General features: G+C 38.2%; 1 protein-coding gene across 1 annotated transcript in view; it reads right to left on the bottom strand.

Moving 5' to 3' along the window:
* The window catches only part of LOC144665431 (uncharacterized), a 38,151-nt gene that overhangs the window by 8,850 nt on the left and 14,615 nt on the right, over positions 1-14,686 (bottom strand). Inside the window, exons 2-13 of the mRNA XM_078526685.1 lie at positions 6,915-7,261; positions 6,437-6,601; positions 6,221-6,334; positions 5,945-6,067; positions 5,536-5,632; positions 4,497-4,715; positions 3,613-3,989; positions 3,350-3,517; positions 3,130-3,240; positions 2,647-2,763; positions 2,019-2,109; positions 1,434-1,814 (exon numbers count right to left, since the gene is read on the bottom strand). Of these exons, the coding sequence (XP_078382811.1) occupies positions 1,434-1,814; positions 2,019-2,109; positions 2,647-2,763; positions 3,130-3,240; positions 3,350-3,517; positions 3,613-3,989; positions 4,497-4,715; positions 5,536-5,632; positions 5,945-6,067; positions 6,221-6,334; positions 6,437-6,601; positions 6,915-7,261 (2,310 nt within the window). The remainder of the gene's footprint in view (positions 1-1,433; positions 1,815-2,018; positions 2,110-2,646; positions 2,764-3,129; positions 3,241-3,349; positions 3,518-3,612; positions 3,990-4,496; positions 4,716-5,535; positions 5,633-5,944; positions 6,068-6,220; positions 6,335-6,436; positions 6,602-6,914; positions 7,262-14,686) is intronic.

Raw genomic sequence — 14,686 nt, 5'->3', positions numbered from 1 at the left:
TGCGTTGCAGGTATATATAAAAAATAGGAAGAAGGGATATTTGTTCGCTCGGCTCGAACTGTGACCTAGCTTTTGCGATGTTTCTTAGCGATTTTCGCTAAGGCACCGATGCCATTTCTCCTCTCCTTACTTGAATCACAGGCTAACTACTGATAACGCCATAGTTTGAGGGGTTTGTTGTCATGCAGGGAGAGACGCCTGTTTACACAGTCGAGATAAGCTTTTCTTCATGACATTGTAGCTATTACCCTGTTTAACAAAGATTCAGATTCAACAAGATATTCGCAGGGATGAGTATCTTTCACAAGAAAACTGCCGTAATTCATTGGATTAGTACATAACATTGAAATATCCGGCAAAGAAGATGACTTACGCAACGTGTTCAAGGAAGAAACTGAACTTTCTTTCGGAGCACATGTCACACGTCTTGCCGCCATTATGCTAATTATTACTATTATTAGCGAGTTTTTGCTAAAATAAAGTCCTGGAATTGTGGTGGCTCGGATAGTATCCTTTTAACATAGATATCGTCTGTTAGATATCGAATAGATATCGAAAGTTCGGCTAAATTCAGCCAGACTTGTGTAATTTGCTTTCACTACATCAGAACACAACAGATCCAAATAAACGCTCCGCACCTCACTGCACACGACTTCACAAACGGTAGCATAGACAATTTATGCTTAACCCATTGACTCCCTGACAGCTTCTGTAGCCTGTCCGACAAAGTTTTACCGCAATTACCCCAGACAAGATTGCAGTAATTAAAATGAGGTTGAATTAGAGCATTGTATATATAAAGCAGTGTAGCTGGTGGAACAAAAGGCCTAACTCGTTTTATGACACCAATCCCAGATGCAATTCTTTTAGACAATTTATCAATATGGGTTTGCCAAGTTAGGTTTTCGTCGATCAACACGCCGAGCGATTTGACTGAGGAGACACGATTTATTGGAGCATTATTAATTGAGAGCTCAAGTGAATCTGGAAGGGTACTCAATTTTTGTCTGGAACCAATCAACATAAATTCAGTTTTAGTCGCGTTTAAAGTAAGTTTGTTAGAGGTAGGCCATTTATTTAAATTACTTAGATCGTGATTTAGATTAGACTGTATAGAGCTCAGATCAGCTCCCGCATATGTGATGTGGGTGTCATCAGCATACATTCTAGGCTGACATGATGATAAGCAGTTGGGCAAGTCGTTTATGTAAATAAGAAACAATAAGGGACCTAGGATTGTTCCTTGAGGTACCCCACATTTTAGTGAACAGGTTTGAGAAAGAGAACCATTAACAAGACATCGTTGTGTACGGCTAGTTAAATATGAGTTGAACCAGTCAAGAGCTACTCCTTAAACTCCGTAAATGTTTATTTATAGTAATATTATAGTAAAATTATTAGTTTTGCGCATCTTAAAACACTGCTTATTGTACCTTTCTTGCAGGTGAACTTGTGACAGTCTGTGCAATTGACATCGTTCCATTCGTACTTATGACCTTGAAGAAATCCAAGAGTATGAGCACAGTCCTCATTGTGAAAATTGTTCGGCTGGTGTTTCGCCCAATAATGGAAGTCAAGCGGTGTTCGATCGCTCCACACGAATGTACCTTCAGTGTTGATATCAGACAGACCCAACCAAGAATTTTCTCCGCCGTGTAAACTTTGGACGTAAACATTTTCTTCCTGACTATGAATGCTGGGAAGATTTGCTCTTAGGGTAACGCATGTCCTCTGGCTACCACTCCATGAATCACAGGAAGATACTTTTCTGTAGCAGTATCCTTTAAAATAGGTCCAGTCGTCTTGACAAACTTCTGTTGTAATTAAAGAAAAGAGTAAAACGCATTTTTTTTTTCATGTTAAAACTATCATCTACACTCAATGGGCTATTTAAATCACCTTTTTACTTGTAAGTAATCATCACTGAGTCTGCTGAAATATTGCATACAATCAATCCCACTAGTACTGATTTGTACAAAAATAAAAATGTTGAATGGCGCCGTATTTATTTTTTTTACCTGCTAATACAGCATATGACACAGTCAGTGGATCAAAGCGTTGAACAAACAGTTCTTTGGCACAAACTCGAAATCCGGAGTTGGTGATAAACTTAAAACGAATGGATAAGAACACATTGATATGCAGTTTGGTTTTGTATTACATCCATCAGTATGAATAGAATATAAATTAGCACAGTAACGGTCTTAAACATTTATTTTTAACACAACTGTGTGTCTTGATAATCGACCCAGGATGCGGTCATGCACCTTTACAGATCAAATATTGGTATGAATGAATGTCTATGTCATCGGCTAACGAAGGTAGATCAGTACAGTCCCCTCCTTGAGGCTCACAGCGGTAACCTCTATTTAAAGAACCCATCCTTAGCCAGAAATTTCACCTCGCTCATTTCGCGTGAAAGTCAGTTGGTATCACGAGAGTGGCTAAAACCGTGGCAGTACATTAATACACCTGCTATTTTACGAGCTGAGTAGCTCCAAATATTAATACCTAAATCCAGCTTACGACTTCGTTACACTCCGTGGCTTCATTTTAAAATGTTTTGCCGTTAACAACACTGTTGTGGATTTACTGTAGCTGCACAGGAAACTAAAACACGAGCTAAGTAGTTTCAAATATTAATACCTCAATCCAGCTTACGATTCCGTTACACTCTGCTGCTGCATTTCCACCGCTGGTAGAATGTTTTGCTGTTAACAACACTGTTGGAGATTTACTGTAGCTCCGAAGGAAACTAACATCCTGGTTGTTAAAAAACAAAATTCGATTAAGCCACGACACAAGGTAGTCATATTTATTTTAATGAAATGTAGTGGAAGTTGTTTTGTAGCCATGCATTTAGTTCTTTAGCACGTGAGCAGGCTATCACTTCTTCACATTTGTTTTCCTATTACCACTTTGAAGATGAACTGTAAAATTTGTTGTTCAATGAGTCCCAGTCAATCTTCTTTTTTTAAATTTTCCATGTCAGTAAACTCCTTTGGTATTCCACATACAATATAAAAGAGATCATTTCCATATCTTAAGACTTACAGAGATAAAACAGAATACTGATGACTTGTTATCAAAAGAACTACTACATATTAGCTGCATCGTGTTCATACTCACCTGGCAGAACGCAAAGTTATGCTTCTTAGATGGCAAGGCGTTATTCTCAAAACTGATGTCCTTATTTTCTTTAAATAGTGGTCTGTGAAGGGTATCGAACGCCAGCCAGTTCTGTATAACATAAAAGGACAAAATAGTGACAATATAATATAACCAATAACATATATCAACCTAAGATACCAAAGACACCCAACTGAATTAAGGAGTAATACAATCTTACCACAGAGATGTCGTCATGAACCCCTGCAAAGTTTTGAAGTTCCCTGAGACAAATCTTAAAGGAACTCGCTGAGACATCTTCGAGCCACACGCTGGTAGCATCGTGCTTAAGACGTGACCTGAAGTGCTCAGCTGTTACAAATACCGTCGGTAAATTAGAGAACTTTCCCTATAATTTCAAGAGGATACAAGTGTTAGTTATAGAAAAAAATCTGATTTACTCGTGTTTTTTTTTTTTTCATTTCAGGGAAACGGTCCACCTACGTTTGGAAGAGTGACTGTCTGACAGCTAGTTCCTGTCCACCAGCGAGAAAACATTTCCTCTCCCACCACTCCCCCAGACGGAGAACCTTGATAAGCAACCCAATCAATTGTGGCGAAGCTGTCTGAGGGGTAGTCATTCCTACCAGCTCGAGTAACACATGCTGTAAACTGAGTGCTGTTAACGCTTTCAACCCAGGGTGTAGTGGCCTCGTGAACGAAGGTGGCATCAGAGTATTTCATGTGGTTGACAGTAAGTTGTATATATATTTTCTTGTGCGGGTAAAATATGAAAGGTTCAAATTTGATGACTTCACACTGATCCTCTGCCCAGGATGGAATGTTTTGAAACTTGTGCCTTCCTTTCTGAAGTGGAAAACCTGCAAGAGAACAAAATAAATTGTTCCATTTGTAATCAAGGACTTTTAAAATTACGATATGGCTGTTCAAATTTATTAGACTTTTATAACGGATAGTTTTGGTAAGGCCCATAACCAACTGACAATAAAAGGGCGATCCAAGAGACGTTATGTTTAGGGGTAAACGATTTTTATTCTAATTTATTCTATATCAGTTTTTTGACACAAACTGGACGAAATTGAAGAGAATCTTCTGTCTGTCTGTCTGTCTGTCTGTCTGTCTGTCTGTCTGTCGGTCGGTCGGTCAGTCGGTCAGTCAGTCAGTCTGTCTGTCTGTCCGACGATCCGTCACTCTGTCTGTCTATCTGTGTGCATGTCTGTATATCTGCATGCCTGCCTGTCTTTCTGTCTTTCTGCCTTTCTGTCTTTCTGTCTGTCTGTCTGTCTGTCTGTCTGTCTGTCTGTCTGTCTGTCTGTGTGTGTTTCTGTCTGTCAAAGAAAGTTTATCAACTGAATAGGTTTAAATACCTGTACAGCTTCCAGGGTGATAGTTGGTATAATTTCCACGTGTTCTGCAGATTTCTTGTTTAAGCAAACACACATTTTTGAATGTACGGCCGTTGGAAGTGCAGACCTGTTCTTCGTATGACGGACAGCTATCTTCACAAACACAAGTAAACTGGTGAGGAGACGAGGCAACGCAGTGACTGTGGTACTTGCAACTCGCATTTGTACAAGGATCGAGATCTAAAAATTAACAATTATAACTGATGCTTATAAAAAAAAGGACTTGAAAACTATAAAAACTTTTAGATGAAAGAAGGATGTCTGGATATTTTGGGCCAAAATATCAGGATCCCTACGCTGACCGTTTTAAAGCTGTAGCAACTAGGACTCTTGCCATTTTTTCTCACATTTTTATTTACGTTGAGGATACTGGAATATGGATTGGCAAAATTAAGAAAAAAATGAGGCAAATTTAAGGTTAATGTTGTTGTAGTCTTTTAACCATCACAAACTTGGTGGCAGTTTAAGTTAGTAAAACATGTTCAGTTAAGGAGAACAATAGAGGTCACGTGACCAGAATTTATGACATGATAGAGTAAAAGCTAGGGTTATACTTAGCCTATAATCGTGTCTGGATTAGGGTTGCAGTGTCAGGGCTTGTCGGTTAGGGTTAGAGTTAAGTTGTTGGGATTAGGGTTAGATTTTGGGTTAGGGTTGCAGTTTGGGCCTGGGCTAGTCACGTGACTAGCACCCCTGCCACACTGGATCACCTTAGTTGAAGTAATTGTAGCCTTGTTATTGCATTGAGCCATAATAAAGTGTCTAGCCAAGCTACAATGTCAAATTATTTACTCCTCTTGCTTCAATTTTGTGTTGTGGTATAATTATAAAGGTTTTGAGGGGTATTGCCATCCACCCTCCCCTCCAACTTCTTGTCCTGCAGTCAAGTTGACACAAAGATTTGCATGAGGACTGGTGTTGATGGGCTTTGCATTTTTGAATCGTCTCCGGATTCGAAAGATGAATTGACTGACAAAAAATATTTTTGGTTAATTATTACCTCCAATAACCAAGTAGTCTACAATGACTTTGCTTCTCTGACCGTCGTATCCTGCGCTGTCTTTGATGCACACTCTAACGTGGGATGTCGTCACTTCCTTCACAGAAATAAATTAACATGTAAGGCATCTTTAAGAAGAATACAAGCTTGCATTTTAACCTTCCGTCAATCTTTTAAAAGTTTATGGTCTTATTTTATCATTTTTTATCTTTTATTCACGTTTTTGCTTGTTGATTTCATCTGATATCATTTTTATGCGGGTTTATTGCTTTCTTATCTTTTTGTAGATGACTTGCCATGTTTGAAGCCAAGATGATCTCAAAAGTTGCAAGACGTTTTCTGTTTCTCAAGTAAGTATCCGTGTAGCTTGTGTAATTATCTTTCTATCTATAAGTTAATTGCAGTTTACCTCCAGCCAGCTGCTCAAAGGAACTTTCATTGTACAGGCAATGTTGGCATTGTTGCTGCCTCCATTAAGAACAGTTGTGATTACCACTGGCGGTGCGTAAAATGGGCTTGTAAAGCTGACATTCTGCAAAGGAAGTGTAAAACAATGAACGTTTTGCAAAAAAAAAATTAAGCCAGTCTACTGTTTTATATAGACCCGGAGAACATTTAAAAGGGCCTAACAAAAGCCGCTTTAGTATTGTCTTCCTAATATTTTATTAAAGATATGGATACCTACCCTACACAGTGAGTAATTGTTCTGTGCAGTTGGCACTTCTTTCTCCGAAAACGCGATCTCTGACGACTCTTCAGCTTTCCACGACAAGGGGAAACGCTCAAAAGCCATCCAGCTCTATAGAAAACAATATCCATACATTTTAACACGAGTTTGAGAGCTTATAAAATTAAAGCAGTCTCGTATCCCTCTTCTTTACAATGATTGCACATGACTTACCACCGCAAGATTTTTGTGAGTCCCATCAAATGTCCTAGATTCCCGTAAGCAAACTTCAAACTGACTTGTAGAGACGCTTTCTATCCAAACACTCATGGCGTCCTGCTTTTGGTTTGGAATACCATGTTGGACTGTGACGTGGACTTTAGGTACCGCTGAAAAGTTCTAGTGGATAGAAATTGCACCTTGTTACTAACTTAAGCTTCTACCTTTGGTATGAGATTTGAGTGCGGTAAAATATTCTTTGGAACAATTTTTAGAATTTCTGAACATTCGTTAATGATTAATCGAGTTTTTACGGTCCGTACGGTTGGTCAGTCTGCCTCTTCAATTTAAATTTAATTTTCTGTTGCCTGATTGGTGACGATAATAAAGAATACTCTGACAGGCATTGCCAAATTAAGCATAATGTAACAACTTATGCATCATCACGAAAAAAATAAAAAAAACAACTGCAAATATCAATATTTAATCTAACCTGGGGAAATGCCACCTGATTGCATTTTGTTCCAGTAGTAAAAAGGCTAAAACTAGCCTCGCCATGATGCACTCCTGATTGGGAACCTTGCAATGCAAACCAATCGATGGTGGTGTTACCTCCATAACCCTGGCCTTGCACAAGACAGGCCTTGAGACCGCTTGTCGTCACATCTTCAACCCAAATAAAAGCCGTATCATGGATTCCTGATGATTCGTTTCCGTGATTAATGGAAGCAAATACACGCACGGGCGATCCACTAGAGAAACTTCTGTTAAACGACACGTATTCACAATGGAAGCCATCAACTCTCACTTGCTGGATGTCAAGTTTCCCCCGCTGAATTCCTTAAAAAAATGTTGCAGCAGTTTAAGATTGCATTCTAAAAAAAGTGGTTTCAACCCAAGAGATTATAAAATGTTTCCTGATGCAGAAAGAGGGATTTTGTTTATTTTTTTAGTTCAGCTATTGCTGTAATTAAAGGGACTAGTCACGGATTTTAATAGATTTTTGAACAGCCCAAATTTATATTTGTGTCGTAGGAAACCTAAAAACAATGGTCCATTTTTATAAAAAATTGCTATTTTAGATCACTAAAACTGATAAAAGGGCGTTTGGCTGCTGATGGCTTGGATGGAAATGGATTGCAATTTGAAAACGTTAGCCATTGTCTCAGAAAAATCGATATTTATAGCCGAAGTTTGATTTTGTATCCCCCAAATAAAGTTTACATATTGTGGTAAATGCTCAAAGACTACCACTTGTTTCAGAACAGTGTGGACCAAAAAACTGCGAAAACCCCGCGACAGAGTCACTTTAAGAATCAGTTCATGGAAATTAAATGCTATTCTTCCTACGTTTGATTGATGTCAGCGAAGATAAACAGTCGGCTTCTTGTCCGGGTATTAGCGACGTTCGCGCCAAATGCATTTTGACCTAATAAACATACGGTAAACCCGACTCACGTCGTAATTGTTTTTTAACAGATGTCCAATCAAGTTATGTTTGTTTTTCGGATGCAAATAACTGACCTCCATAACCTGATTTTAAAAAGAGTCTTGGAAGCCTGTTGAAAATGCTTGTGTCGTTTGCGAGTACCTGAAATTTCATTCCACAATAAAAAAGAAAAAAATAATACTTGTAAAATTGCAGGTAATTTTCCGTAACGGAATTAACAGTTATCGCAGTTTTAGTTTTCTAAAAATGTAAGTAAATTGCTTCTTCAAACTTATATAGACCAAAACGTCAAAGCAACTATTTGTTCAGTGAGTGCCTTAGACCTCGCGGCGTTGACAAAACTTAGGTGATGATAATTTTTCTGATGTTTGGCGTATTTGCATGTTAGCAGACCACCTCAAAACTCTTTTGTTTTCTGCATGAACGCACGAATTAGAACAGGTTAGGGGTTATTCCGAAGGCTTCAAGTGTCTTTGTGACGATCTTTTTTCGTGATATTTTTATTGATAACATCCGCTACGCTTGCGGTACAAAAACTTGTATTAACTTGTTCTTTCTAAGTCAAATAACCACAAGGATTTCCACACACTTTATGTAATTTAAACCAAAATATATACCGGTTATTAAGACAAAGATGCCGCGCTTGCTCTCGTTTATCACTTCTTTGCTTGTTTTTTTTTTTTTTTTTTTTTTTTTTTTTTTTGCCGTTCAGCCAAGCCAAACTGTTCGAATGAAAATCGAACAAGTGATGTTCACGCAGCTGCAGTGACAGATCAAATTAGAAATTAAAGTAATCGATCTTATTTCTTGTTCATGAATACTTTTAAATGATCTACGAGTTTATGTTAAGCCTGCGTAGGAGGCAAAGTTTTTCAACGTTGTGTTACATCGCCCTTATCGGACCCTCAACTGTCAATCTCATTACGAAACATAAATGTTTCTGTTTTCTCTGTCCTCACGGGTTTTGCTTGGGCTAGTCTCTTGTTGGCGGTTTTTCCCAATTCTTTCTTGAAATTTGTTTTCCTCGAAAGTATGGCTAAAAATTAAAGTGTAAATATATGGACGTCACCATCAAGTTTTCGTTTCTGTCAAAAATGGCAGCCAAAGTAAATAGCAGACGTCAAATCCTTGGTTACACACCAAAATAACTTTTCAGGTGCCTTGCGTAATGTGACAAGATTGATTCTTCAAATGGTGAGAAATTCTGAAAGATTACTGATTTTAAGCGCCTGTTGTTGATTTTTTTTCTTTAGGATAACTCTTTGTCCATGACAAAACTATTTGAATAAAAAGTTGTAAACCTGATAACGGAGTTGTCAGGGTGAGTGCTTTTACTTTGCATATTTGATACTGTTGGTATTATCGTGAATAACACGATGGACAGTTGAGAGGATGATGTCATGTTTGACCCTTTTTCAATAATGAACAATGCTGTTTTCCCTGAATCTTCACTCAAGAAAACTTAAAAATAGCACACTGTGAACGGCAGGGTTTTTTGCCGTAAGTAAGAGAAATGTTAACGCAGTCTCAGGTTCTTTTTGTGTAAAATTTATCAATTTGATTTCTTTTTCGAATTTAACCAAGTTACATTTTCGATTCCATGCCATTTGACGCCAGCGATGATAACTTCCCTAACGTTTGAACGATTTAACAATGGGCGTGCGCGTCATGGGGCGCACCATTGCACAACTCTGTTGTTTTCTGTATTAACATGTTCTCTTTTCAACAATGGATTACCTTTGACCCAGTCAGCTCGAAAAAGTCCTTGCGACGTTCTATTTTCGAGATATTTTGATAAATGCAGAGCAAATAATGAATAAAAGCAACACTCATTACGTGTCAGCATCACATCCTTGTCAGCATTTTTCCCTTTCTCCGTATATCCGCCAGGAGGACTGTATGGACTAATCACCTACGAACGCACTCATTTAATGTTAAAAAGCCAAAGTACTGTTTCAGACGAAAACTGGTGCTTGCAGTTTGGAAGACGGCGTACTTTGCTGTCACGCATGCGTACTGGCAGTGTTCTATAGTTGTCAGGAGTTGTTATAATTGTTGTTATACATCAGCATGCAAAAGAAAACAAACTGTTCGAAGGAATATCGATCGAATGATTTTCGTCGAGTGAAAATTCAAATCAGAGCCATGACTAACAAACTCATCAATCTCACTCTTTACTCACGAAGATGTTGAAACATCGTCAATTTCTGGTGCGCTTGTTACACTGTTCTCTGCAGCTATTGAGCGGCTAATCTGATAACAAAAAATCAAGCATTTTCAAGCATTTACCTTATTACATGAAATTTTCGCGACACGTTAATTTCGCGATTTTAAAGTGGGCATATTTCGCGACACTTAAATTTCGCGATTTTGCGAAAACTTTGTATTTTTAATCACTTTAAATTCGCGTTTTTGAGTAAGACACAATTGACATTTCCTTAGCAATATTATTTAACATACCCTTGAATTAAATAAAACGACTTCATCAAGGGAACAACAACGTCAAAATTAACAAAAACGCAAGAGCGGATCTTATTCTCGGCAATAGCAACAGCAGAGCAGTTCTCACAATGTCTACAAGTAGGTCATGTTTGTACGTGCACATGAGTTATTGATCTTGAGTCAATTGACGACAACATCCATTTACACTGAAAATCCTTTCTTCAGGGTACTAAACATAATTTTTTTTGTTGATATAAAATGAGTCACTTAATTTTCACGTCATGTTATGTTCGCGACACTTATTGTTCGCGTCACTTTAATTTCGCGATTTTTTTAGAATCGCGAAATTCGTGAAATTAAAGTGTCGCGAAAATTTCATGTAATAAGGTACCTTTTTCCTAACTGATTTTACTTGGGCTATGCTCTTACGGCAGCTTACAATCTTTAGAATAAAAGACGTTTAATTGTTCAGAAAATGCTCTATTCTATGACACTTGATTTCGTCAACAATTGCTGTTTTAGATCACTAAAACTGATTAAAAGCGCGTTTGGCTGCGGATGGCTCGGATGGAAATAAATTGCAAAGCCACCGTTTTTGAGTTGTTCTCGCGCGCCTTCAAAATTTGTAAATTTGCCTATCACTTATTTCAGAACAGTTTGCCCCCCCCCCCAAATGCGAAATCCCCGTAACATAGTCCCTTCAAGAAGCAGTTCATAGAAATTAAATGTTATTATTCTTGCATTTGATTGATGTAATAAAGATAAATAGTCGGCTGAGTTAAGGTAGATTTCAACTGACGCGTATTTTTTACGTGCGCGAAAAAAATTAGAGACAATGTATGAACGGCTTGCGTACACGTTTACGCAAGTCGTTCATACATTGTTTCAATATTTTTTCACGCACGTAAAAAATTACGCGTCAGTGGAAATCCAGCATTATTGTCCGGGTATTAGCGACGTTCGGGCGAAATGCATTTTGACCTAATAAACATACCGTAAACCCGACTCACGTCTTAATTGTTTTATCAACAGTTGTCCAATCAAGTTATATTTGTTGTTCGGATGCAACTAACTGACCTCCATAACCTGATTTTAAAAAGGGTGCAAAAACCTGTTAAGTGCTTGTCTCGTTTTCAAGTCCCTGAAATTTCATTCGGCAATTGAAAAGAAAAAAATAATAATTGTAAAATTGCAGGTAGTTTTCCGTAACGGAATGAACAGTTATCGCAGTTTTATTTTTCTAAAAATATAGATTGCTTCTTCGAACTTAATGAAAGTGTATATCGACCAACATTTCAAGGCAACTCTTTGTTTAGTGAGTGCCAAGGACCTCACGGCGTTGACAAAACTTAGGTGATGATAATTTTCCTGATGTTAGGCGTATTTACATGTTGGCAGACCACTTCACAACCCTTTTGTTCTCTGCATTAACGTACGAATAAGAACAGGCAAGAGGTTATTCGAAAGGCTTCCAGGTGTCCTTGTGACGATCTTTTTTCGTGATATTTTTAATGATAACATCCGCTACGCTTGCGGTACAAAAACGTGTATTAACTTCTTCTTTCGCAGTCAAATAACCACAAGGATTTGCACACATTTTAAGACGAAGATGTTGTCGCGCATGCTCTCGGCGGTGTCCCGCAATTATCATTGCTTCTTTGAATCGTTTAGTCCATCAAATGGTTTTACGCAGCGACAGATCAAATCAGAGAAATATAATTCACTAAGTAATCGATCTCTTTCCTTGCTCACAGACACTTTAAAAAGTCGAGAAGTTTCTGTAGCCACTGTGACGAGCTAAAAACACGTCTGCGTGGGAGGCAAAGTTTTCAATGTTGTGTTACATTGCCCTCATCGGACCCTCAACTGTCAATCTCATAACGAAACTTAATTGTATTCTGTTTTGAATAGTCTCTGACCTCACTTATTGTGCTTGGACTATTCCCTTGTTCGCAGTGTTCGCAGCTTTAAACAATAGTAAGGAAAGTACTTTGTTCATATTATTTTTTTTATTTAGTTATTTATTTATTTATTTATTCTGAGCAACCTAATTTCTTTTCAATTCTTGCTTTAAATTTGTTTTAATTTGCCTCGAAGGTATGGCTCAGATCTCTTACACCCAAATGAAAGTGTGAAAATGTGGACGTCACCATCAAGTTATCGTGTCTTCCAAAAATGGCAGCCAAAGTAAATAGTAGATGTCAAATCCTGGGGTACACACCAAAATAAATTTTCTGGTGCCTTCCGTAATGTGACAGTTAGTGAGAAATTATTATAGATTACTGAATTTATGTGCCTGTTGTTGTTTTTTTCTTAAGGATACCTTTTTGTCCATGGCAACTCTCTATCACACTAAACCGTTGTAAACCTGCATAACGGAGTTGTCAGTGTGAGTGCTTTTATTTTGGCAAATTTGATCCTGTTCGTGTTATCGTTAACACGATGAACAGTTGAGAGGATGATGCCATGTTTGACCCTTGTTTTCGAGTCACTGAATCTTCACACAAGAGAACTTTAAAATAGCACATTGTAAACGGAGGGGTTTTTTGTCGTTACTAAGAGGAATGTTAACGCAGTCGATTTGATTTTTTTTTTTCAAAATTGACAAACTTATATCAGTTTCCTTGCCATTTGACGCCAGCGATGATAACTTACTTAACGTTTGAACGATTTACTAAGAGCGTTTGCGTAACGAGGCGTACCATTACACAACTCCTTGTTTTCTGCGTAAACATGTTCTCTCTTCAAGCAATGGATTACCATCTACCCAGACATCTTGAAGATTCCTTGTGACGATCTATTTTCAAGATACTTTGAATAATGTATAAAAACAACACTCATCACCTCTGAGTAGCACATTCTTGTCAGTAGTTTTTTCCTTTCTATATTCATCCTCCAGGAGGACTGCATAAACTGATCGCCCACGAACACACACATTTAATGTTATAAAACTAAAGTACAGTTTCAGACGGAGACTGGTGCTCGCAGTTTGAAAGGCGGAGTATTTTCCTGTTACGCATACGTACTGCCAGAGTTCTATAATTGTCATGAGTTCTTTTAACCGTTTTTATACATCAGCAGGCAAAGAAAACAAACTTTTCGGAGGAATATGTTTATCGATCTATTGATTTTCGTCCAGCGAAAGTTCAGATCAGAGCCATGACTAACAAAGTCATCGATCTCACTCAGTACTCGCGAAGATGTTGAAACGTCGTCAATTTCTGGTGCGTTACGTTGCCCTCTGCAGCTATCGAGCAGCTTATCTGATTACCAAACATCAAGAATTTCTGGTTTCAATTGCCTTTTTATTCTAACTGATTTTGCTTGGGCTATGCTCTTACGGTAGCTTAAAATCACTAGAATAGAAGATGCCTAATTGTTCAGAAAATGTTCCATTCTACGACACATTTCGTCACAGTTTATCTCTGAAATTTTTGTTAACTTTTCTCCGTTGGAGGTGTGAAAGTGTGATGCAAATATTGATTCACAGTTAGGCGACGAATCATTTCTGCCAGATATGTCAGCCAAGGTAAATAGTGTCATGATATATGTTACGTCACTCGTAATCACGTGGTCTTTCAATAAACATGGCATGGTGTCAGAAGTGGTAGATTCAAACACAGTTTGAACTACAAAAACCTAGCTCAAAATGAGTGTATTCAAGCCGCCCTCAACGCTAAGTCTAGAGGGAAATGTTGCAGAAAACTGGCGTAAGTGGAAACAGCGATTTCACCTGTACATGGAAGCTTCAGGATCAATGAAGAAACCCGAGAAGCAACGAGTCGCCATATTTCTTCATCTCGTGGGAGAAGAAGCACTTGAGATTTACAACACATTTTCATTATCGACCGCGGAGCAAAAGCTCGACGTCCTATTCCAGAAATTTGAGGACTATTGTAATCCGAGGCGGAATATCACATTTGAACGGCACAAATTCTTCACCTGTGTTCAGGAACCGACCGAAGGCATCGACCAGTATGTGAAAATATTAAAAGTGACAGGCCAAACACGACTCCCGCCGGTCGCTAAAAGTTAGCCTTCAGTCTGTTAATGGAGGATTTCACTCGCTCTCTGGAGCCGTTACAGCATTGATCAGATTTATGCCATTGTGTCTGCTAGCTAGCTCTCTGGCATATTCGTTTGGTTAGATTTATCGGCTCTTGTTTGTTGAAAGATTCTTAATTGCCTTCAAAAGAATGTTGTAGTCTGTAATGTTTATCAGATCAGTGGGTCTCTAACCGTCATCTTGTTTGAAGTGGCGGTTATCTTGCAGAATAACGTTTCGTTATTCCACGGTTGCGAGGGTCTAAGATCCAAGTATTTTTATGGCTACTACAGTCTCTAGGCATTGAGAGCGATGGTTTCTTTGAGTT

This window comes from Oculina patagonica, chromosome 9 (genome assembly GCF_052425735.1).
Source record: "Oculina patagonica isolate OP01 chromosome 9, crgOcupat, whole genome shotgun sequence".
In the NCBI taxonomy this organism is placed as follows: Eukaryota; Metazoa; Cnidaria; class Anthozoa; order Scleractinia; family Oculinidae; genus Oculina; species Oculina patagonica.
The sequence above is the reverse complement of the archived record's forward strand: the minus strand, read 5'-3'. Positions and strand labels throughout refer to the sequence as shown.